This window comes from Protopterus annectens, chromosome 15.part0 (assembly GCF_019279795.1).
Source record: "Protopterus annectens isolate FY-2018-M chromosome 15.part0, PAN1.0, whole genome shotgun sequence".
Classification (NCBI taxonomy): Eukaryota; Metazoa; Chordata; order Ceratodontiformes; family Protopteridae; genus Protopterus; species Protopterus annectens.
The window spans coordinates 640,398,581-640,422,293 of record NC_056749.1 but is presented as its reverse complement, the minus strand read 5'-3'; the positions used below and the strand labels follow the sequence as shown (position 1 = coordinate 640,422,293).

General features: G+C 39.5%; 1 protein-coding gene across 1 annotated transcript in view; it reads left to right on the top strand.

Moving 5' to 3' along the window:
* Nucleotides 1-23,713, top strand: part of WDR44 (WD repeat domain 44) — a 1,972,396-nt gene that overhangs the window by 1,182,760 nt on the left and 765,923 nt on the right. Inside the window, 1 exon segment of the mRNA XM_044057470.1 lies at nucleotides 15,078-15,184. Within this exon segment, the coding sequence (XP_043913405.1) occupies nucleotides 15,078-15,184 (107 nt within the window).

Sequence of the window (23,713 nt, the reverse complement as noted above, 5' to 3'; positions counted from 1 at the left end):
AAAAGCTGCTAAGAAAGAGTCTCATCCAAATAGTCCCTCCAGACCAGATAGGATCCGGATTCTACTCAAGACTATTTTTGGTGCCAAAGAAAACATGGTACTGAAGACCAATTTTGGATCTCAGTGTATTGAACAAGTTTGTGAGAGTACAAAAATTTCCGGATGGTCACAATACAGTCTGTCCTCCCACTTTTGAAAAAAGACTATTGGATGTGCTCGATAGATCTTCAAGATGCGTACTACCACATAAAAATGGACAGGCCATCAAGAAGATTTCTGCGCTTCCATGCGGGAGCCAGTCACTACCAATTCAGAGTATTGCCTTTCAGACTCTGTACAGCCCCCAGAGTGTTCACAAAGTGCATGGCAGTTGTCACAGCTCACTTGTGACTTCAAGGATTCCAGGTGTTTCCATACCTAGATGACTGGCTCATTTCCGCCCCCACCAGACATCTACTGGAAGGAGCCCTGGCATACTCTCTCCTCACCGCACAAAGGCTAGGCATAACCATAAACTGGCAAAAATCCAATCTCACCCCATCTCAGTCAACAGAATTCATAGGGGTTATCATGGGCACAAAGAACTGCAGAGCTGCTATTCCAGAGCACAGAATTTTAAGGATAAAGCAACAACTGATTCCAATCCTTTCAAGGGAGAAATCCATGGCTCACTCGGTTCTACAGCTGTTGGGTTCCATGGCAGCCTCCATTACCATTGTTCCCCTGGCCTGGTTTCACATGAGGCTTCTACAATGGCTACTGCTCACCCAATGGTATCCCTTTCAGCATCCTCTTTCAGCCATGATTTGAGTAACCCACAGGTGCAAACAGGATTTAAATTGGTGGATGACATACAATCTGTCACAATGGTCTCGCCCCTTCTCCCCCAACATCCCAAGGCCACAGTGATCAAGGACGCCTCCCTGATTGGGGGGGGGGGGGCTGTGTCAGGCTCAGACAGTCCAAGGCCCTTGGTCCGAACTGGAGGCCAATCTGCATATAAATGTTCTAGAGCTGAGGGAGGTGCATCTGGCGTTGCAAGCACTCCATCCTCTGCTGCCTTCTGGGACAATTACGATTCATTCAGACAACATGGCGGTGGTCTGGTACATCAACAAGCAAGGTGGAACAAAATCTTACCCCGTTTGTCGAGAGGCCATGAGGATATGGCAATGGGCGATGGCTACTAACCATTTTCTACTAGCAACGCACATTCCTGGGAGTTCCAGTGTGATAGCAGACAGACTCAGCAGGTGCATTCTTCAACCTCACAAGTGGTCCCTGTATCCCTTGATAGCAGCAGAGATCTTCCACCACTGGGGGCGTCCTTGCTGCGACCTCTTTGCATCCCCGACCAACTACAAATGCAGCAACTACTTCGCTCTGATTTCCCCTCTGGGACAGTCACCCAGGGATGCTCTAATCCACGATTGGTCCTCGGGTCTTCTTTACGCATTCCCACCCTTTCCCCTCATTCCCCAGTTTCTTTAGAAAGCCCATCGGTTGAAGAGCAAGGTGATCCTCATAGCACCATATTGGCATCGACAGATTTGGTTCCCCTTTCTTTGGCCTCACCTGCTAGATCGACCATGGATTCTCCATCCAATCCCAGAGTTGATCTCACATCCACAGAACCTAATTCATCCCAACTTGAACAGCCTGAAGCTCAGGGCTTGGCTATTCCAATTCCCTTGATTGCCAGGCAGAATGATCTTTCTTTACCTGTACATGACATTCTCATTGTATCTCATAAGTCTTACACTAGAATTACTTAGCTGAGCAAGTGGAAAAGATTTACCTGTTGGCTGAAAGATAAACAAGTAGATCCCCTCTCAGCACCAATGTCAATAATACTAGATTATCTGGCTGACCTTTTCCAGTCGGGTCTATTGGCCTCTACCATTAGAGGTAATTTGGCTGCAATTTCTAATTTTCATCAGGGTGTCCAAGATTCCTTGCTTATGTCCCACAAATTATGCAAGACCTTCATAAAAGGTGTGAATTATCTGAAGCCACCTTTTAGAGAACCTATTCAAACATGGGATTTATCATTAGTTCGACAAGCTCTAACAATGCCACCTTTCGAACCAGCCTCTTCTTGCGACCTCAAGCATTTGTCATGGAAAACCTTGTTTTTGGTCACCATTACTTCTGCCAGACGTATTTCTGAGCTTCAAGCTTTATGTATCAAGAGTCCATATTTGATTTTTTATAGAGATAGTGTCTCTGAGAACTAATCCATCTTTTTTGCCAAAAGTAATCTCTGAAATGTCCATTAATCAAACCATTGAATTACCAGTTTTCTTTCCCAATCATTCAAACAGAGGAGAGTATTGCCTACGTACCCTAGATATCCACAGGCAAATCCGTTTTTACTTAAACAGGACTAGGTCCTTTCATAAATCTGACCAGTTGTTTTTGGCCTTTTCTGGACCTAGATTAGGAACTGCTGTTGCTAAGGTCACATTAGCTAGATGGTTGAAGGACTGTGTGACCTTCATCTATACACAAAGTAAAATCTCGTTGCCTACTACCATGAAAGCTCATTCAACAAGGTCGGTGGCAACTTCTGCTGCCTTCCATGCCAGAGCTTCTTTACATGACATCTGTGCAGCTGCAACTTGGGCTACGCCTCATACCTTCATCAATCATTACAAATTGGATTTGGTCTCAAGGGGAAGAGCATCTTTCGGTTCTGTGGTGCTCAGGAATGTCCTTCCATGAGAGCCTCCCAGGAATAGAGGTAGCTGGGTACTCTGTCCCATACGTAAGGAATGAACAAGGATTAACAATATCAGATAAAGAAGTTATGTCTTACTATAACATTCCATCTGTATTGTTGATTCTTGTTCAGTCATTACGACCCTCCCTCCTGTGGTTTCTAGTGGATCTCACCATCCGTCTCTCTTAGGTTTTTTGACCAGAGGTAGCCTGTACCTTCTCTGACTTGCAAACTCAATCTGAGGTATCAGGGATAGGGGGATTGTGGGTAAGAGTTTAGCTCGAGAGTTTGAAGCTGACGTGAGCTTGGAAAATGGTCGGCTCTGTTCCGAGGTCGTAACCGATACCCATACATAATGACTGAACGAGGATCAACAATACAGATGGAACGTTATGGTAAGACATAACTTCTTTTTCTGGCATGGACTGAAAAAGGATGTGCGGCCATTTGTTGATGCAGATGTCTTGAAGGAACTGATGCTGTTTGGCTGGTGAGCTGATCCCAGGCAAACGTCTCCTACAGTGACCCAACCCAAGTCAAGTCTCTGAGCATAAGGGGCATTGACCGGTCCATTAATTTGCTCATGCACTTTGCGTACTTCTAAAATGTTTCTTCCAAGAAGCAAAAGGATAGAAACACCAGAATTAACAGCTGGAATGAAGTGATGAATTTGGCGGAGGTGAGGGTGATAAGCCACCTCTGTAGAAAGAATTTCTGACTTGTCATCAGGTATCATGTCACACTCTATCAGTGTAGGTAATAGGAATCGCTTTTCCTTATCAAAAGATTCAATAACAAAGTCTATGGCTCTTCTGCCTGCAGTTTCCATAATGCCTGCGCATGTCTTTAGAGTATAGGGAGCTGCAGTTGTTTTAATGTTAAAGATATCGAAAAAGTCTGACCTTGCAAGTGATTTGTTGCTCTGTTCATCAAGAACTGCATAAATCTTCACTGCTTTGTCCCTTTTCCCCGTGGGATACATAGTGACTAAACAAGATTTTAGAACATGACTGTGGATTTTTACCTTGGCCACAGATTTCAGTGCACTTAGACATCATTGAAGAAGGGGAATCTGCTGGCTGCTCCCTGCCCTGATCTTTCCTGACTTCTGCCATCCCTACTGGTTGTGGAGGTGGATCAGGGTGTAAGGCCACTATGTGTTTCTCACTGCCACATTCTGTGCACTCGACTGATATTTTACAGTCTTTAGCTATATGCTTAGTAGATTCACAGCACTTGAAACAGATGCCAAGGATATTCTCTCCTCAATAGGCTTACCTCTAAACCATTTGCACCTTTTCAGAGGATGAGCCTTCCGGAGAATTGGGCATTGCTTATCAGGACTTTCTATAGGGCTCACCCTACTGCTGTCTTGACAGTTTCTGGCCCTTGAAGGTACAACTGTTTTGTGTGTGGACACAGACGTATTACCATGAGGTCTGGAAGGCTTTTCTGGTCTGGATGGCGGATTACTGCTGCTAATGAAGGCAAAGCTGGGGTCGCTCCTAATCTTTGCTTGCTGCTGAATGGACCTAGAAAACACAAAGAAAGGGGGGAAAAGCTACTCCATTTTCCTCTTTGTATTTAGCTCCAACAGATGCCCACTTTTGTTGCAAGGTATATGGTAGTTTCTCCACTGTTGGATTAGTACCACGTGTCTAAATATGAAAGCCCTGTCAAATAGCCTTCCTCTTTAGTGCACACTGTTTCTAGAAGATCATCACCCAGTTGTTGCAATTTTATATTGTCTTTATTGCTCAACTTGGGGAAGGCTTCACCCTTTTTCAGTAAAGCACCTTCAGTTGCTTCAGGTGAACCATACCTTTCTTCTAGCCTCTGCCATGCCATGTTAAGTCCTGCCAAAGGGTTAGGTAAGTGTACTCTACACATGCTTTTTGCGTTCTCTGCTGACTCTTTGCCCAACCTTTCTATCATTAAGTCCAGCATTTCTGCAGCCACCAAATTTAAGTCTCTAGTTGCACTCAGGATTTCCATGCCCAATAGTTTTCTGGACCGTCGTCAAACTTAATGAAACCTGAGTTGACCATTTCTTTGCGGATAAGATACATTGTGACATCTTGTATGTTTTGGTGTTCAGGCATGTAATTTTTAGGCTGTGGTAGTGGGAGTCCTGGATTTCCATTTCTAAGGAGCTCTGGAGGTTGTTCTTTTGTTGGTTTGATACCGCTGACATCACAAGACTGACAGGGCATACCCAGGACATCTGCTGGCTTTGAGCTGGATTCTCCTTGCATAATCTTTGGTGACTGCTGGCTTGCATGCATACTAGTAAGTTTCTGGATGTACTCATTTGTACGTTCAGCAGAGGAGAGAGGTTTCTCTGCAACTTCTGGTTCTAAATGAGTTATCTCGCTTACTGATGAATCTGCTTCCAGGTAAGCAGTGGCCTGTGTTGCTGCCACAGCAGCTGTGCTCTGGTGCTGAAGAATATGTAGGTTAGCTTCCAATTCTGCCTTTTGTTGCATCATAATGGCTTCTTTTTCAGCAAATGCCAGTTGGGCACGTGCCGCATCTGCTTTGACATGAGCTCTGATTGCTAAGGAACATGCTGAGGACATCTTACTGGATCTTAATTTTGAGCCATGCGACCGTGTATCATCTTTCAGGACACTAGAGCTGTTCTCCCTGCCAAGCTGTGTCATGGGGGACATATCCTCAGATTTATACTTCTTCCCTGATCTCAGACTCATATTTGCAGTGCAGTGACCTCTTGTATTCAGGACTGCAAGCATCTCCTTTTTACTGTTCCATTCTCACAGCACTGTGTGAGGTGTAGTACAGCTATACGGACAGCTTAACACTTTAAGAAACTCCAATAAGTGAAAGAATCAGGGTTGCTTGTAGCTTTACAGAGGTTTCTTAACTGTAATACTTTGTAAAACTGCAACACGATACAAATAGCAACATATCAGAATATATACATTATACAGTACTTCTAAATACAAAGAATTACAACATTCAAATTACTTACAGGAGATGTCAATCCCAGGGCCTGGGAAAAGAAGATCATGACTGCACTTCATGAGGGCTAGAAGTGAAAGAAAGCTGCTTCCTGACTGAGTTACATTACTTCTGAGGCTTGCTATAATGCTGTAAAACAAATTACTCTTCTTCTTTCGGCTTTTCCCGGTTAGGGTTTTCCACAGCGGATCACCTGTCTGCTCATGATTGGCAGTGGAGTTTTACAGTGTCGAGTTTGCCAGCCCGGCGCCCAACCTTCCACAGAAGGCACACAACACGCACATACTCACACCCAGGGCCAATTTAGAGTGTCCAGTCCACCTACAGCATGTCTTTGGGATGTGGGAGGAAACTGGAGCACCCGGAGGAAACTCACGTGACCACAGGGAGGACATGTAGACTCCACACAGGAGGTACCCCATCCAAGGATTGAACTGGAGAAACTCTTGCTGTGAGGCGACGATGCTAACCGCTGCACCACCGTGTCCGCCCTGTAAAACAAATTACTCTGTTATAAATAAAAGGCCACTAGATGGGAGCAACAGATAAAACTGCTCAAACTGTATAACTGTAACATAAACTGCCTGAATTGCTGTGAAGGGCAGAATAGCAGCAGTGATCTAGTGTAGCAAGTATTGTGTGGTAGGTTTCTTTACACAACTGTACTTTCTTGCATGCTCATGTTCGTTACTTTACTTGTGCTGTCTGTCCATGTTAACCTATGCTGCCCCTTCTTTTGCCTTTGATCTTCCTCATTATCAGTGTTGTCTTTTAGTCAAGACTTCTTATTCTTTGGATAAATAGAGTTTGTTTTTGCCAGATCTTCCACTGAATATTGTGGGTTGATTCCATTAATTATTGACTAATTTGATGTAGTGTTCCATGGAATTCTTAAATTTTTACCAACACCATAGTTCAAAAGCATCAGTTTTCATTCACACAGCCTTATTTATTGTCCAGTTCTTATTACCAGGTTGTTACTGGGGAAAACCATAGCTTTAACTGCACCCTCCGTTTTATTTTTCCCTCTTTTAAATCTTTTCCAGACTTGTCATGGCTTTCCTTTCAAAAAGAAGGTTTTTAATTTCATGGCTGCAGTCACCATCCCCAGAGATCTCACAGGAAAATAAAATCTGTCACTGTTTCCACTTCTTTCCTATCTGTATGCAAATAATTGTATGGCAAGATGAAATAATTTTAACCTTTCAAAATCCAAGATATGGTTCTAGAAGAATATTAATGTGCAGAAATATAAGCCAGTACTCCACAATAAAGTAAATTGAAGTAGTAGTAGTAGTGTGTGTGTGTGTGTGTGTGTGTGTGTGTGTGTGTGTGTGTGTGTGTGTGTGTGTGTGTGTGTGTGTGTGTACTAGGCTAGCTACCCTTGCGGGCCATTTTAAGCCTTGCCAATTTCCCTTTTCCTTTTAGTGGTCTAAATAACCTATCCCATTTGGTTATAGATCCATGGTTAATAATTATATATTACCCCTAATGAGAATAACTTGGATCATGCCATAGATAATTTGAGGAGACCCATGCATGGGATGAAGCATGTAGGAGCTGCCTCTATTAGTAGTGCAGAGGGCAGTCCTGAGATAAATTTTCTCTCTTCCATCCATAGCTCTAAGATGCTCTTAAATATGGACAGAGATGAACTTTTAGGTGGACGGGAAATCTATTCCATAGGGACAGTATTCTCTGTGACATATACCAGTTTCTTCAGATTGTTCTGTTGATATTGCAGAAGAGATTTAGATCCCTAGACTGAGTATTTCTGATGCCATTTGACTTGCTAATGTGTAGTAAATCCTTCATTAGTGGATTGGAGGATGCTTTGTATGCCAGACACAGGTCCCCTCTGAGCAGTCTGTAAGATATCAAATACAGTGACAAGGCTTTGAGGTTGGTCCATATAGGACATGTTGTTTAGTCCTTGTATCCTTTTAGTAAGGTATCTCTGTGGACATGCCAGTTATTGAGTGCTTCTGGACAAATACATGCCATAGGGGTTATTATACTCAATAACTGGCCTAATGAGGGCTGAGTAAAGGGGGACAATGACATCTCTAGATCTGGACACAATCCTTTTGTTAGTAAGCTGTGGACACGTGTGGGTCAAAAGTTCAGTCACTGTCCACACAAGATGTTCATCGTGTTTCACTGTTGCAGTCATGACTGTAGGGTTTTCCCCTGCTGGCAGGCAGTCCTCGGTCGGCCAGAATCCTAAAGTCTGGGTCCGGCATCGGCTGTTCAGCCATGCTCCCTGATGTCAGAGCGCCAGGAGTACAAAGCTGACATGTTCTCCAGTCTTTCTTGCCGTGCGGTGATAGCAGTTCGCAAGTGCTGGTCGGCTGACTCCTGACAATTTTTTCTAATCAAACTTCAGTCCGAAGACTTTCTTCTCCTACTCAAAGCTAAGTACCCCGTTGAGGAAACTTTTTTCTTGCTCCAGTCCAATGTCAGAAAAAGTTAATAATTGTATTTCATGTGGGAAGCAAATACCTCATAAGGATTTTCATTCTTACTGTATTCCTTGCTTAGGCCCTGACCACGACATAGCTAGTTGTCGGTTTTGTGCTAGATTCAATCAACGTACTATTAAACGAAGGTACTATTTTGCTTTTCATTACTTCGGTAGGAGTTTTAATTACAAAATGTCATCGGATACGGTTCCGGCTACCGGAGTTCACAAACGACGCAAGGACAAAGACAGGCCTACGAGGTCCAAATCAGACGATATTGCACAAGCAGAGCCAGCTTCAGGTTCAGCCATCGTCAGTGAGGTGCTTTTGCAGCCCCTGTCGTCGGCCATTTCAGAACCGATAGCCGAAACAGACTCCCACGAGGAGCCTACTAGGCCTTTGAATATTTCAGTTGGACCTTCGGACAATGCTCCTTCGGACGGGTCCGGAGCTGCTGTGCAGGTACCGGCTTCCGAAGGAGTTTTCAGGCCTACTCAGCTTCTTATAAAGGCAAAGGCAAAGACTCCTTCCAAATCAAAGACTGCAACCCAGGCCTCTTCTGATCCGGCTCCCAAGTCTCAGAAACAGTTACTTAAAATGGCGGCGGACTTACTATGATTAGGGGTTCACATCCCCCTCCAGATAAAAGGCCAAGGCAGGAAGTTTATTATGACTCCTCTGATCAGGCTTCTGTTTCTTCTTCTGACCAGGAATATTCTTTCCCTCATTATGAGGATTCTGATGCTGAGGAATCCATTCCTTCAGCTTCTCCCCCTGAGGATTTCTCTTTTGGGGAAACTTTGCATGAAATGAGGGAACATTTCTACTGGGAAGGACAGGAGTTCTCGGAATCTAAGAAAAGACTAAGGGATTTTCTTCTTCTTCCCCAACATAGGCCCCTGGATATTCCTCCTATTTTGGATATTGTGGATGATGCTTTTTCGGAGGCTAACTTAACTCCTGACTCTTTTCCTCCAGCTCCTGTTAAGCCAGACAAGATACTATAGGGTTCCTGATTCCCATCAGTTTTTATTCAAGCACCCTACTGCTGACCCTGAAACCATTTCTCAGGGTCATAAGGGCGTTAAGGTCGCTTCTGCTAAAAACCCCATTCCCACTGAGAAGGATTCCAGATCTTTAGAAAGATGAGGCAAAAAAGTGTACACTTCTGCTACTTTATGTATTAGGGCTCTAAACTGTCAGTTTCATATGCTGAAATACCAGCAATTTCTCCTGTCTGTTTTAAAGCAAAAGCTAACTTCCATTTCCACCTGTGCAAGATGATAAGGAACTACATGACTTATTGCATGCCACTGAACAAGTTGGGAAGCATGGTTTACACTGTGGATTTGATGCCTTGGAGGCTTCTTGTAGGGCTGCTGCCTCTGGCACAGTAATTAGAAGGCATGCATGGTTAAAGGAACAAAATTTGCCAGATCAGGTAAAGGCTAAATTATTGGATGCTCCTGTTCAGCATAATGTTTTATTTGGATCTAAAGCTGAAGACGTGATTAAAAAGATGGAGGACAAGGCAAAGTCCATGCAAACAGTTAAAGATTTCTTACAAGTACAGCCACCCAGATTTAGCAGGAATTGGCCTACAAAAAATTGGTCCTTTCCCAATTCAGACAGGCCTCAGAGGGGTAGATATAGACGCCCCTGAGGTAGGCCTCAAACGCAAGCCTCTTATAGACCAAGACAGTAGACTGCTTCCACCCCTAGGGGAGGAGAAGACAGGTAGGTCGCAAGCTCATAGAAAACAGACTTAATGACTCCCTCTGTTGGGCTGCAGGAACTACTTGCCTGGAAGCCCCTCTCGGAGGAAAACTTTCTCTTTTTCATCTAAATTGGACTCATATAACCCAAGACAAGTGGGTTCTGGATGTGGTTTCAAGAGGTTACAAATTCCATTTTCATACCCCACCAAGGCCGAGCGGATGGCCAGATCTTCCAAAACATCAATGGTCAGAGGCATTAAACCAGGTGGAAACTCTCTTCGCTATGAAAGCCATAGAACTAGTTCCACTTTCAGAGATAGGACAAGGTTTTTACTCAAGGCTCTTTCTAGTCCCCAGGAAGCAAAATTCATGGAGACCCATTCTGGATCTGTCAGTCTTGAACACTTGTCTAGAGATACCAAAATTCAAGATGCTTACTCTACAACAGATACTACCAGTGCTGACCAAAAATGCATGGATGGTAACTTTGGATTTAAAAGAAGCATATTTACACATTCCCATCAGGCAGGAACGCAGAAAATACCTCAGGTTCAAGGCAGGATCGAGGCACTACCAATTCTCTCTGCGCTGCCCTTTGGATTGTCTACTGCGCCCAGGGTCTTTACCAAGTGCCTGGCTCCAGTAGTAGTTTATTGCAGACTCAAGGGAATTCAAATTTACCCTTATCTGGACGACTGCCTTATTCAGGCAGACAGCAAGGATGTCTTACTTCAGCATCTACAGTTTGTTCAGAATCTTCTCAAGTTCCTGGGATTCACTGTAAACATAAAAAAGTCAAATTTGAGACCCTCAAAACAGATAATTTTTCTGGACGCTTCTCTAAACACAACAACCCAAATGGTATTTCTGACCTACGAAAAACAGTTACAGCTGGCTTCAACTTTCAAAACCTTGGCAACTACAACTCCGCTATCTGCAAGGAGATTCCTGCAGGCTCTGGGTTACATGGCCTCCGGCATCCTTCTCGTACCATATGCAAGACTACATATGAGGAAAATACAGTGGTACCTAAAAAGTGTATGGTCTCAGCATTGTCACAGTCTAGACATACTGATCTCCGTCCTGCCTTGTCTTCAAAAGGAATTCCTTTGGTGGTCCAAGGCATGTACTCTAAACAAAGGAAAACCCTTCTGTCTGCCTCCTGCCACTCAGATTCTAACCACGGACGCCTCAGATTATGCATGGGGAGCCCATTTTCGGGGCAACTGTCTGCAGGGCCTTTGGACAAAGGATCAGAAGCACCTACATATCAATTTAAAGGAAATGTTAGCCGTTCAGAAAGCTCTATTGGCCTTCAGGAATCTTCTACAACCAGGACAACTACTGATACGGACAGACAACACCACAGTTATGTGGTACATAAACAAGCAAGGGGGATCTCATTCCTACCCCCTTTGCAGACTAGCCATGGATCTTTGGAACACAGCCCTAGCTTGCAATCTGGACCTTCAAGCACAGTTTCTACCAGGGAAGCAAAACTTCCTGGCAGACAGTCTGAGCAGAAACCTTTTGGATCCCCACGAATGGATGTTGGACTCCGGAATATTCAAGATGATTACAGCAGTCTGGGGATGTCCTCACATAGACCTCTTTGCATCCCATCTCAATCATCAACTACAAATTTTTTGCACCAGGACTTTCCACGATAAAGCTTGGAAAGTGGATGCTCTATCATTCAGTTGGAGAAACCTCTCAGCATATGCCTTTCCACCTCTTCCTGTTCTTCCACAGGTATTACTAAAGATCAAGTAGGACAAGCCCAAGATGATAATCTTGCTGGCACCAAATTGGCCTCGACAGTTTTGGTACCCAACACTGAGAAACCTTTGTCTAGAGCCACCCTGGGTTTTACCACAGATTCCAAACCTTCTATCCCAACACCAAGGTCAGATTCTACACTCCCATGTCAAAACTCTCAGCCTGGCGGCCTGGTTAATCCAGGATCTTTGATTCATTCTCTCCTACTCAAGCAGGTTATGGATGTCATTTTAGAAGCCAGACGTCCTAGCACTAGAAAATCTTATGCAGGAAAATGGAAAAGATTTTGTTCCTGGATGCAGGCTCAGGATTCTGATACTCTTATTCCTAACATTCCACAGATTTTACTTTACCTGTCAGTCCTCTTACATAAGGGTCTCTCTTTCTCTTCCATTAAGATACACGCCTCTGCTATTTCTGCTCATTATAATACAGACCCTCCTATCTTTTCCCACCAGCTCATGAGACAATTTCTCAGAGGAGCTAAGAACTTAAGGCCCCCTAGATCTCCTCCCATTCCTGCTTGGGATCTCAACTATGTTTTGGAAAAGCTCACCTTACCTCCTTTTGAGCCTGCTGCCTCATCTTACATCAAGTTTTTATCTTGGAAGACAGCCATCCTTTTAGCTCTGACCTCTGCCAGGAGGGTTTCAGAGTTGCAAGCTCTTATGGCTTTGGAACCTTATATTAGTTTTCATCAAGACAGGGTGTCTTTAAGGACTAATCCTACTTTCATGCCTAAGGTGGTTTCCAAAGTGGCTTTAAATCAAACTATTCACTTGCCAACTTTTTTCCCCACTCCTCAAAATAAAGGGGAAAGGATCTTACATTCCTTGGATGTACACAGACCACTACGTTTTTACCTGGACAGAACCAAGGACATCAGGAAATCAGAGCAATTGTTTGTTTCTTATGCTTCAAGTTCCCAAGGTAAAGCCATTTCAAAACAGACCATTTCTAAATGGATTGTTCATGGAATCAGATTTTGCTATTCACACCATGGAATGCAAATCCCAGGGAGTATAAGGACTCACTCTACCAGAGCTGCTGCCACTTCAGCTGCCTTCCTCAGGGGAGTTCCTACCAAAGACATTTTGGAAGCTGCAACTTGGAGTTCAGTGCATACTTTTTCCAAGCACTACAATCTACCTCTCTACTCTAAGTCAAGGGCAGGCTTTGCTTCTGCAGTTTTGCAGGGCCTTATAGCCGCCCCCTCTACTTTATGACCACCTCCCTTTCTTTCTGCTTTGGGATTCTACCCTACAGTCATGACTGCAACAGTGAAACACGATGAACATAGTACAGTTGTGTACACTTACCATAAATGTAGATGTTCGAGTGTCTTCACTGTTGCAGTCTGGGTTCCCCTCCCTCCTGTCCCCTCTTATTTTTTCTTTTGTGTGGTTCCTTTTTTCACCCTTCTTCTGAGGTGTATTTGCAAAAGGTATAGGACCTTATTCATTTTGGAACTTCTGACATCTGGGGCAAGAAAAACTGAAGAACATGGCATCGGCTGTCAGCTTTGTACTCCTGGCACTCTGACGTCAGGGAGCATGGCTGAACAGCCAACGCCGGACCCAGACTTTGGGATTCTGGCCGACCGAGGACTGCCTGCCGGCAGGGGAGAACCCTACAGTCATGACTGCAACTGTGAGGATACTCGAACATCCTACATCTATGGTAAGTGTACACAACTGTACTTTCCCAAATCTTGAGCAACTGGGTCAACTCTTAGGAATGGGTTGTCTATATGGTAGTTCTCTGGCATAGAAGACTTCCCAAAGAGTACAATAATGCATTTCTTGGCATTTAATTTCAATCCTCGATTTTGGTACCAGTTATTTATTTGGGACAAGCCTTCCTGCATGATGGCTAAGTTATCTGGGAATTCAGGGAATACTCCTAGCTTGCAATAATCTGCAAACTTAGTAGCCAGAGCCCTTTGGTATTGGCCTTTACTTCCGAAGATGTCCCAACACAGAACCCTGGGGCACTCCACTGGGCTGGTATCTTTGTGGAGTTCTCCTATTTTACTTACCTGCGTCCTGTGAGTCAGCAGTTTGTTTAGCTTTTCTACTGTGCTTGAGTGGGGAATTGTGGCAAAAGCTTTGATCTGGTTGAGGTATATGATGTGTACCATTTAACCTTCATCCATTGCTTTGGTGACCTTTAAAAAAAATAAATGCTAGACTGAGTAAGCATTCCCTGCCCTTGACAAATCCAGATTGAGAAGAGTTCAATGTTTGGAGGTTCCTTATGTCCTGATTGATTCCATGATAAGTCTTCCCATTGCTTTGCATATAAGGCTGGTTAGATTTATGGGTCCATAATTATCTGGGTCTCTGGAAGGTCCTGCCTGATGCAGTGAAGTGATGTAGCTGTTCCCCATTTATGTGGTTTTATGTGGTATAAAACCTGTATGGAGGCTAAGATTGAAGAGTATTGTTAGGGGTGTGGGCTAAATTGTGCTTCATGCCATTTGAGATGCATCCAGGAATTTTGAAAAGACCCATCAATAAATATACATTATATTAACATAGGAATTCCCAAGATATGTTAATTTGGGGGAAATACTGTCACAGTTCTGCAGTGATTCAGGTTGCTGGTGAGAGGAGTGGCATGTTTGCTGTCAGTTGATTTGTTTCAGTAATGAGCAATTTGCCATAATCAGGTTTGTTCGCACTGATTTTGGGAGGATTCTGATCACATTTATAGGTATTGCAATTAGCTGGTGCACTTTTCAGGTAAACCAATACATTGTATCATACATATTGTTTTTTTATTTCCTGTACTCATCCACTTATCAGCTCCTTGTACCTAATTACTGATCTTAATTTAAGCTGTAATATTCACTGTCTGTCTGATTTCTGTTTGTTAACTCACCTGTACTTAAGGGGACTTGCAGTCTTGTATTATTTGGTTTTATCAGTTATTTTACATAGACTTTCCTTTTAACACCTCAAGTGTTTTGAGTGTTTTGTGTCCTGTAGTAAAGAATCTGTTACATTTGCTGACAGCATCAGCCAGTAGCCACTGGAATGTCCCTCCAGAGTTGCTAGGCCCCCTGCCTGGTATGATATTGTTCAGATTAAGTAGTGTAGCCTCTTACTTGGGGGGTCTGGAGCCAGTCCCAGGAGTTACATGCCAAACATATTAGTTTTGTCTGTGGATTGATATCATGAGAGCAGGTACGTATTACTTCCTGGATTTTATCTTCAGCATCAGATATCTTTGTAACTTAATATTACCTTGGTGACATGTTCTTGAGTAACAAAATAAATTCAAGGCAAGCATTTTTGCTATTCAAGATTGAGGGAGGCGGTAAATGTTAAGGCAGAATAAAATAAACATTTTCCCTTTGATTTGAGGGGATAATTGTATACATCAGAATGAATTATATGTTCTTGTTTTTAGTACACAGTTGAAGAAGTTTTTGGGCAAATCAGTGAAAAAGGCCAAGCATCTTGCAGAAGAATATGGTGAAAAAGCAGTCAATAAGGTTAAAAGCGTAAGGGATGAAGGTAGGTCTAAATGCATATGGTTTTACTTATTTTAGTTTGCACAGCTAAATATATAAAAGTTACAACTATTTGCATTCTGGTAATTAAATATTATTACACTGATTTTTAAGTTTGTTATAAAAATGGAGTGAGTAAAGTAATGCAAGTTTGCAGTAAATCTCGTCAGGTTTTGCATTACGAGAGATCTTTTTTCATCTTTTTGGTTGAGAAAAAGATTATAGTGTGTAACAAAACTTATACAGTAGCAGAAGCACTGAGTTTCCATTTTTGGTACATACCAAGCTTAGTCTTTGTTTAAAGCTTAGCTTTAGATAATATCAATGTGTGTGTGTGTAAAATATATACATTTACATTTTGTTATACACACACACACACACACATATATATACATATATAAAATGAATGTGTGTGTGTGTGTATATATATATATATATATATATATATATATATATATATACATACACACACACACACATATATTTATATCTTTATATATATATATATGTCAAAATGTATAGGAACAAAACCACTTTTAGGATAAACGTGCCTAATATGACGAAATTCAGGTAAAGAGTCAAAGCAAATTTCATATAGGCACGAAGACAGCTGAATATAACTTACAGTACATACACTAATTCTCCGTTTTCAAAATATAGTTGATATTCCTCCAGTCTATATGAAGAATTCATAAAACAGGTTTAGTCAAACTTCTTTAATACAGACTTAAATACTACTTATAAACACATGATAGGTTCGCATTATCAACACGTGGATTCTACATCACATCATCTTATTTAAAAAACTAACATTCAAGTACGCTTTAAGCTATAATAACCTATCTAACTAAATATCCCTAAAAAGCAATAAAGTGACTTGGAAGAAATAGATAACTTATATAACACATTAACTCATATGAATTTGTATAAATTATATAAATTCATATAAATATAATAAACTCATTAGAAAAACTTATTAAAAGATTATACTAAAAAGCATGGTACTATACATAGAGTGCATAATTTAATAAAACATAAATAAGATGATGTGATGTAGAATCTTGTGCCTATATGAAATTTGCTTTGACTATATATATATATATATATATATATATATATATATATATATTTATTTATATATATTTGTATGTGTATGTATATGCACATACACATGCACATGAATGACACTTTGTTAATTGCATTTTGAGCACCAAACCATGGAAAAACAAAAAATGTCACAAAAGGAAATATTTTCTTTTACCGTTGCAATAAGTTAAACCCTTCCATTATGTTCAGATCAAATGTATCTGAATAGTGGTAGTGTTAGGGAAAGGGATTTTGTAAGGTAAGATTTCATGTTGGGGCAGGGTTGAGGTCACCAAGCATAGGTAAGGTGATGCAGCAGGGAGAACCCTCACCCTTGCCTGACACTTACCCTTACAGACCCTTTCTATAGCACTGTTAATACACCAAACAGTCTCAGATACACACCACATACATAAGCTTGTGTAGTACATATGTCTATCCCCTCACGTATCCCTTACTGTAACCCTAACCAGTAGCACTTACACACACATTCACCACCTGCACACACACAGTATAAAATTTGTCACTCAGCCTTTACTCTAACACTAATTCACATACACTTGCAGACATACTCACTTCTCATATTTACTATATACTTACCTTCCCCAGTTGTATCTCCTCTTTTTAATGAAAGATGCACACAATTACACATCCACTGGACTAAACATCCAAATTAGAGTTACTGCATGCACACTGCACCCTTTTGACTACATAAGGAGTCGACAGAGTGTTGGTGATATATGTTGGTGATATTTAGCAGGGCCAGTGTTAGCATTTTGGGGGACACCAGCAAGTTTCAAGTCGGGAGCCTTACCCAAGAAGGATGTAAGGTGTGATCATGTTGTTGCCATGCCCCTTTCCTTTCTTCAATCCCGAAAGTTAGAAAACCAAATTGTTTTGGTGGATGGATCACAAATATCAAGCAAACAGTCCACAACATTCTCAAAGCCCATACCTCCACCACCAACCCCTCAGCATAGTAATTTTGGACAAAGCTAAAAAAGTTAAAAAGGACAAAGGCATAACATTAGGGATTTAAAACACCGGGCTTATGAACTAGTAAAGATGCTAGAACAAAGTAGCATGCTTTACATTAACCCACATTTTTTGTGAGGAATAGACCAAACGTACCAGGCAAACATTTGGACATTGGATAACATTCTCACAGCACCTACCCCCTCCTAACTTTTCAGCACAATTCTAGACAAAGCCAGAAGTAATCACAGAACAAAGGGATAATATCAGGGATATTTTACTCAGAATAACAAGGTTTGCATTAGTATGCTTTAAAACAACATCAGTACATTCTGCAGAATTCTCACAGCCCTGCCACCCAGCTTATCAGCACACTTCTGGATAAACCCAAAATTAATTGCAGAGCAAAGACATAACATTACTAATAGATCTGATGTCCATTTTCATTCTATCTTCAACCTGTGGGTTTGGCTCCAATCCTTGGAACTGAGTCAGCTGTTACCATAGTTTGTGGTAACCAAAAAAACTCTCAAGCTTATCCTTTACCCACAGTGCACCTGTACCAGTTACCTCAGATCTCGTTTAGTGCATTTCATGTCAGATGTGGTGCCAATTGCTGTCGAGCAGGCAAGTGATTCTTTTAACATGTTTTCAACTCTTACTTTCAATCCTTCTATATTTTCTATTTTTCTGTATAATTTATAACGTCCCTTACCCTTTTTGCCTTTATTGTGCCTCAGTACTCTCAATACTGTTGACTTTATTTCCCTTTCCCTACACTTGGATGTATTCTAGATATCATTGTTGATATTTTACCTCCTACACTTTGTGTAGTCTCTTTATTACCACATGTTACTGTTATATTTCTATATTTTTCTCTCAAAATACACACACACACACACACACACACACACATATATATATATATATATATATATATATATATAAAACTTTACTGTATTTTTCTCTGCACGCGCGCATGTGTGGAGTAGCAATGTGGTGGAAAAAGAAAATGCTGAATTAGAATATAAAATAAACCAAGCAATGCTAATACTGAACAAGTGTTTAATAAGACAGAGCTTTCAGGTCAAGTAAACCCTTCAAAAATCAATTATTCAATTAAACAATTGACATCTTGGTTAAAAGACAATCAAAATTTAAAAGCATAGGTCTCTATTTCAAGCACATTTGTTTATGCCTTAAAACTGGTTTTAAAGAAACAGTTTGATTTACACCCAGTAGTATGTCTGCACAAAGACGTATTATCCATTGATATTCTTTCATTTCAAGTTTGTTATTCAGATCTCCACCCCACACATCTTTATTTACTCTATCACTCTAAAGGAAAATTTATGTACATTACCATACTCACTAATCTGTTTAACTAGAGAGTTGGTATCAGCTTTTCTCCTCATTTCTGAATGATGCTCAGTTATTCTTTCCTTCAGTTTTGTAGTTGATTTCCCAACATAAAATGCCTGACATCTGTTACAGGTAGGTAAGTATATTATATTTGTTGTAACACATGTTGCTGAATTTGAAAATACATAATTATTTTTAGTTACTGGGTGCTGAAAAATATTATTTTTATTAATAACATCACAGCAAATTGTAGCAGAGAAAGGTACCCAGTTGTTACTGTTCTAGCATTCTTAACATTCATATCCTTATAACATAGCTTCTGTTTTAAATTCTGGCAATTTCTATATGAAAAGCTAGGTATCATGCCAATTATCGGATATAATTCTGGTAGTGATGTTAATATACACCAATTATTATTAATAATTTTTCTTACTTCAGAAGTAGCTCTATTATATGTTGTCACAAATCGCAATTTGCCTATATTTGGACTTGTGTTAGTAATTCCACAGGATTCGGGGGATGCTTCCTTTGTAGTCAGTGAAAAGTATGGTGTTATACTTTCTTCCCTACAACCTAAAACATACTCAATTTCCATATCTAAGGACTCATTATTATAGCCCCTCTCCATAAATTCATCCTTCAATTCCTTCATTTGTTTTTTTACATTCTTCTGTAAAGGTATTGAGTCTATTGACCCTAATAAAGTGGGCTTTAGTAACACACTTAAATACATGGGGGGCATGCATGCCGCTCTGATGAAGGAATTTATTTCTGTGTGTGGGTTTTTTAAAAACAGTAATTTGAATTTCAGTCCCATCAAACAAAATTCTTACATCCAAGAAATTACTAGTTTCTGAGTATGTCATGAAAAAGTGTCGGAAGTCAGTACTACTATTCAAAAAATTCAAAAATATTTCTAGTTCATCCCTGCTGCCATGCCAAATAAGAAAACGAATCCTCCACAAATCTTTTAAAACAACTTATCTTCTCAGAGTACTGCTGTGGACCATGTTATATAAATTCAGTCTCCCACTTGTCCAATACTAAGTTGGCATATGTAATGGCAATGGGAGTACCCATTGCTATACCGGATATTTGATGAAAGATTTTTTCATTAAATACAAGATAGTTATTATCAAGTACTAACTGAAGTAATTCACATATGGTTTCACTAAATATACCAGAATATTGCCCACTTCTTACCAGAAGTTCCCTTACAGCATCTATAGAATAGTTGTTAGGTATGACAGTAAAAAGTAACTGGATGTCAAGAGTCACCATCAAAAACTTACTTGTGGTACTAAGAGATTTGTGTGTCATGAACCAACTAGAGAGGTTTTTCAGAAAAGTCAGCAGTGTCCTGTATATAACTTTTCAAAAAACAAGTAATCTCCGTGGTATCCCCAAAGTCTCAAAACAACCCACTAAAGTGTAGTGGGTCCAAAAACAAAACATGTAAGAAACTTCTCTGTGTGGAAGATTTTCAGTCCATATATTTCTAGTTAATCACTTATATTAATCAGATCAGACAATAGTAGTAGAAGTAGCAACGTAAATTCGTCTTAAGTCAAAACAAAAAGTAATAATAGAAAATATATAATTGTACAGCATTACTAAGTATTCGAAAGTAATCCAAGCAAGGCAGGCAGTTTGTTTCCAATCGCAAATCCTTTATTAAGTACACAGACAAACGATCCAAGTAAAACAAAAATAGAGTAATAATTTCCTCACAAGCTTTCTAAATATGTATATACTTTTTATCAGGCATGGGAGTGGTTTATTGTGCTGTAAAACAAAGTGTTATTAGTACACATGTTAAATTCACATCCCTTCCCCCATCAGTGTGACATTCGAGCTGGTCCTGCCCTACTTAGTAGCTGTCATAATAATATATAACCCTTATGTACTTTAAATAAAATTTATAATGATGTGGTATCTCTTACTTAACCAAATTATTAAGTAGATTATTAAGTCTGTGATTTTATCCAAGACAATATACTACATGGCTGGAAATATATCATTCTTAGTTCATTTGGCAATCAAAAAATATATATAAATATATACATATACATTTTGCATGTAAAAATCGATTTCTATTTTCATAACCTGTTGTTAACAAAGATCGCTTTCGTCCTTCTAGACTTCTTCAGGTCTGTGTACAAGAACCCTAAAAACCTATATAGTTGTATAATTAGTTAGTATTGTTATTGCACATCATTTTGAATAAAGTGGAAAAAAGTACCAGACAAACAATAAAAATAAAAATTGTATGTATGATGGGAACAAAATATACATTTAAATTTCAACTGATTTAAAATGGTATTTAAAAACCAATTTGTAGAATAAAATAAAATACAGTCATGTAAACAAAGTGGCAATTTTCTAAGTTCCAGTGCACTTTTAATTGAGCAGCAGTAGTTTAGTCCAGGCTTCCTAAAAGAGTTCAGCTTTAATTGCCACGTGAGTTCACATTTCTCCAGAATATTTGGGATGTCTCCTTCAAGATCACCCATGTCTATGCGATCCAGGATCTGGAACTTAAAACCTGTGTGTCTTTTATGAAGAGAAAGGTGTTTGGCTAGTGCATTATTTTTACATCCAGATCAGATTTCTGACAGATGACATGAAATCCTACGCTTGAGTTTATTTACAGTCTTGCCCACATAGAATGCATCACATTCATTGCACTGTGCCCTGTAAATTACTTTTTTAGTGTTAGTCACCCCCTGCACTGGTTTTAATGATCTTCTTTAAATAAGGGCAATAAAAACTATCACCTTGCTGTATAAATATACAAAATGTACAATTAGTTTCACATCTTTTAGTGCTTTTCTCACATGGTCTAGGTTTAAATTAAACAAAACTTCCTGCCTGACATACACTTTGGATTATCACAGTATCAAAAATATTATTGAAGAAAACTGGGACATTGTCACAGGAAACCCTTTTCTGATTAACATCTTAGGTGAAGCCCCATCACTTGTTTATAGGAAGCCCAGGAATGTTAGAAGTTTTGTTGAATTTAAACCTAGACCATGTGAGAAAAGCACTAAGAGATGTGAAACTAATTGTACATTTTGTGTATATATACAGTAATGTGATAGTTTTTATTGCCCTTATTTAAAGAACATCATTAAAACCAGTGCAGGGGGTGACTGTAACACTAAAAAAGTAATTTACAGGGCACAGTGCAATGAATGTGATGCATTCTATGTGGGCAAGACTGTAAATAAACTCAAGCGTAGGATTTCATGTCATCTGTCAGAAATCTGCTCTGGATATAAAAATAATGCACTAGCCAAACACCTTTCTCTTCATAAAAGACTCACAGGTTTTAAGTTCCAGATCCTGGATCACATAGACATGGGTGATCTTGAAGGAGACATCCCGAATATTCTGGAGAAATGTGAACTCGTGGCAATTAAAGCTGAACTCTTTTAGGAAGCCTGGACTAAACTACTACTGTTCAGTTAAAAGTACACTGGAACTTAGAAAATTGCCACATTGTTTACACAACTAAATGTATTTTATTTTATTTTATTCTGCAAATTGGTTTTAAATCAGTTGAGATGTAAGTGTATATTTTGTTTCCATCATCATACATACATTTTTTTCTTATTTTTATTGTTTTTCTGGTTCTTTTTTCCACTTTATTCAAAATGATGTGTAATAACAATACTAACTAATTATACAATTATATAGGTTTTTAGTGTTCTTGTACACAGACCTGAAGAAGTCTAGAAGGACGAAAGCGATCTTTGTTAACAATAGGTTATGAAAATAGAAATTGATTTTTACATGCAAAATGTATATGTATATATTTTTTTTGATTGCCAAATGAGCTAAGGTTGATATATTTCCAGCCATGTAGTATATTGTCTTGGATAAAATCACAGACTTAATAATCTACTTAATAATTTGTGGTTAAATAAGAGGTACCACATCATCATAAATTTTATTTAAAGTACATAAGGGTTATATATTATTATGACAGCTGCTAAGTAGGGCAGGACCAGCTCGAATGTCACACTGATGGGGGAAGGGATGTGAATTTAAAATGTGTGCCAATAACACTTTGTTTTACAGCACAATAAACAACTCCCATGCCTGATAAAAAGTATATATATATATATATATATATATATATATATATATATATATATATATTTAGAAAGCTTGTGAGGAAATTATTACTCTATTTTTATTTTACTTGGGTCGCTTGTCTGTGTACTTAATAAAGGATTTTCGACTGGAAACCGACTGCCTGCCTTGCTTGGATTACTTTTGAATACTTAGTAATGCTGTACAATTATATATTTTCTATTATTATTTTTTGTTTTGATTTAAGACTAGTTTACGTTCGCTACTTCTACTACTATTGTCTGATCTGATTAATATACAGTGATTAACTAGAAATATATGGACTGAAAATCTTCCACACAGAGAAGTTTCTTACACTATTTTGTTTTATATAACTTTTCACATACAATAATTGTTTAGATAATACACTTTGTAGATAAGAGAATTGATCTCACGGGGGGGTTTTCAAGTTTTTATGGACCTTCGGTAGCCCATACAAAATAGGTAATTTAGGATGTGTTACACTGAAGTACTGGTACAAATCTATGCTGTTGTCGTTCATCAACTGTGAATCATATATCATTGTATTGATAACATTTATAGACCTATTCACATCATCACCGTTCACACACTTAAAGGTATTTTCATCAGCTAAAAATGAAAACATATTGCTAAAATATGAGACCAATTGTATCTGGGAGGGGTTGGGGGATGGAGCCTATTTCAATATATCTACAAAGTGTAAATTGCGATTTGTGACAACATATAATAGAGCTACTTCTGAAGTAAGAAAAATTAATAATAATAATTGGTGTATATTAACATCACTACTGGAATTATGTCCAATAATTGGCATGATACCTAGCTTTTCATATAGAAATTGCTAGAATTTAAAACAGAAGCTATGTTATAAGGATATCAATGTTATTAATGCTAGAACAGTAACTAAATGGTGTACCTTTCCCTGCTACAATTGTTGCTGCTGTGATGTTATTAATAAAAATAATATTTTTCAGCACCCAGTAACTAA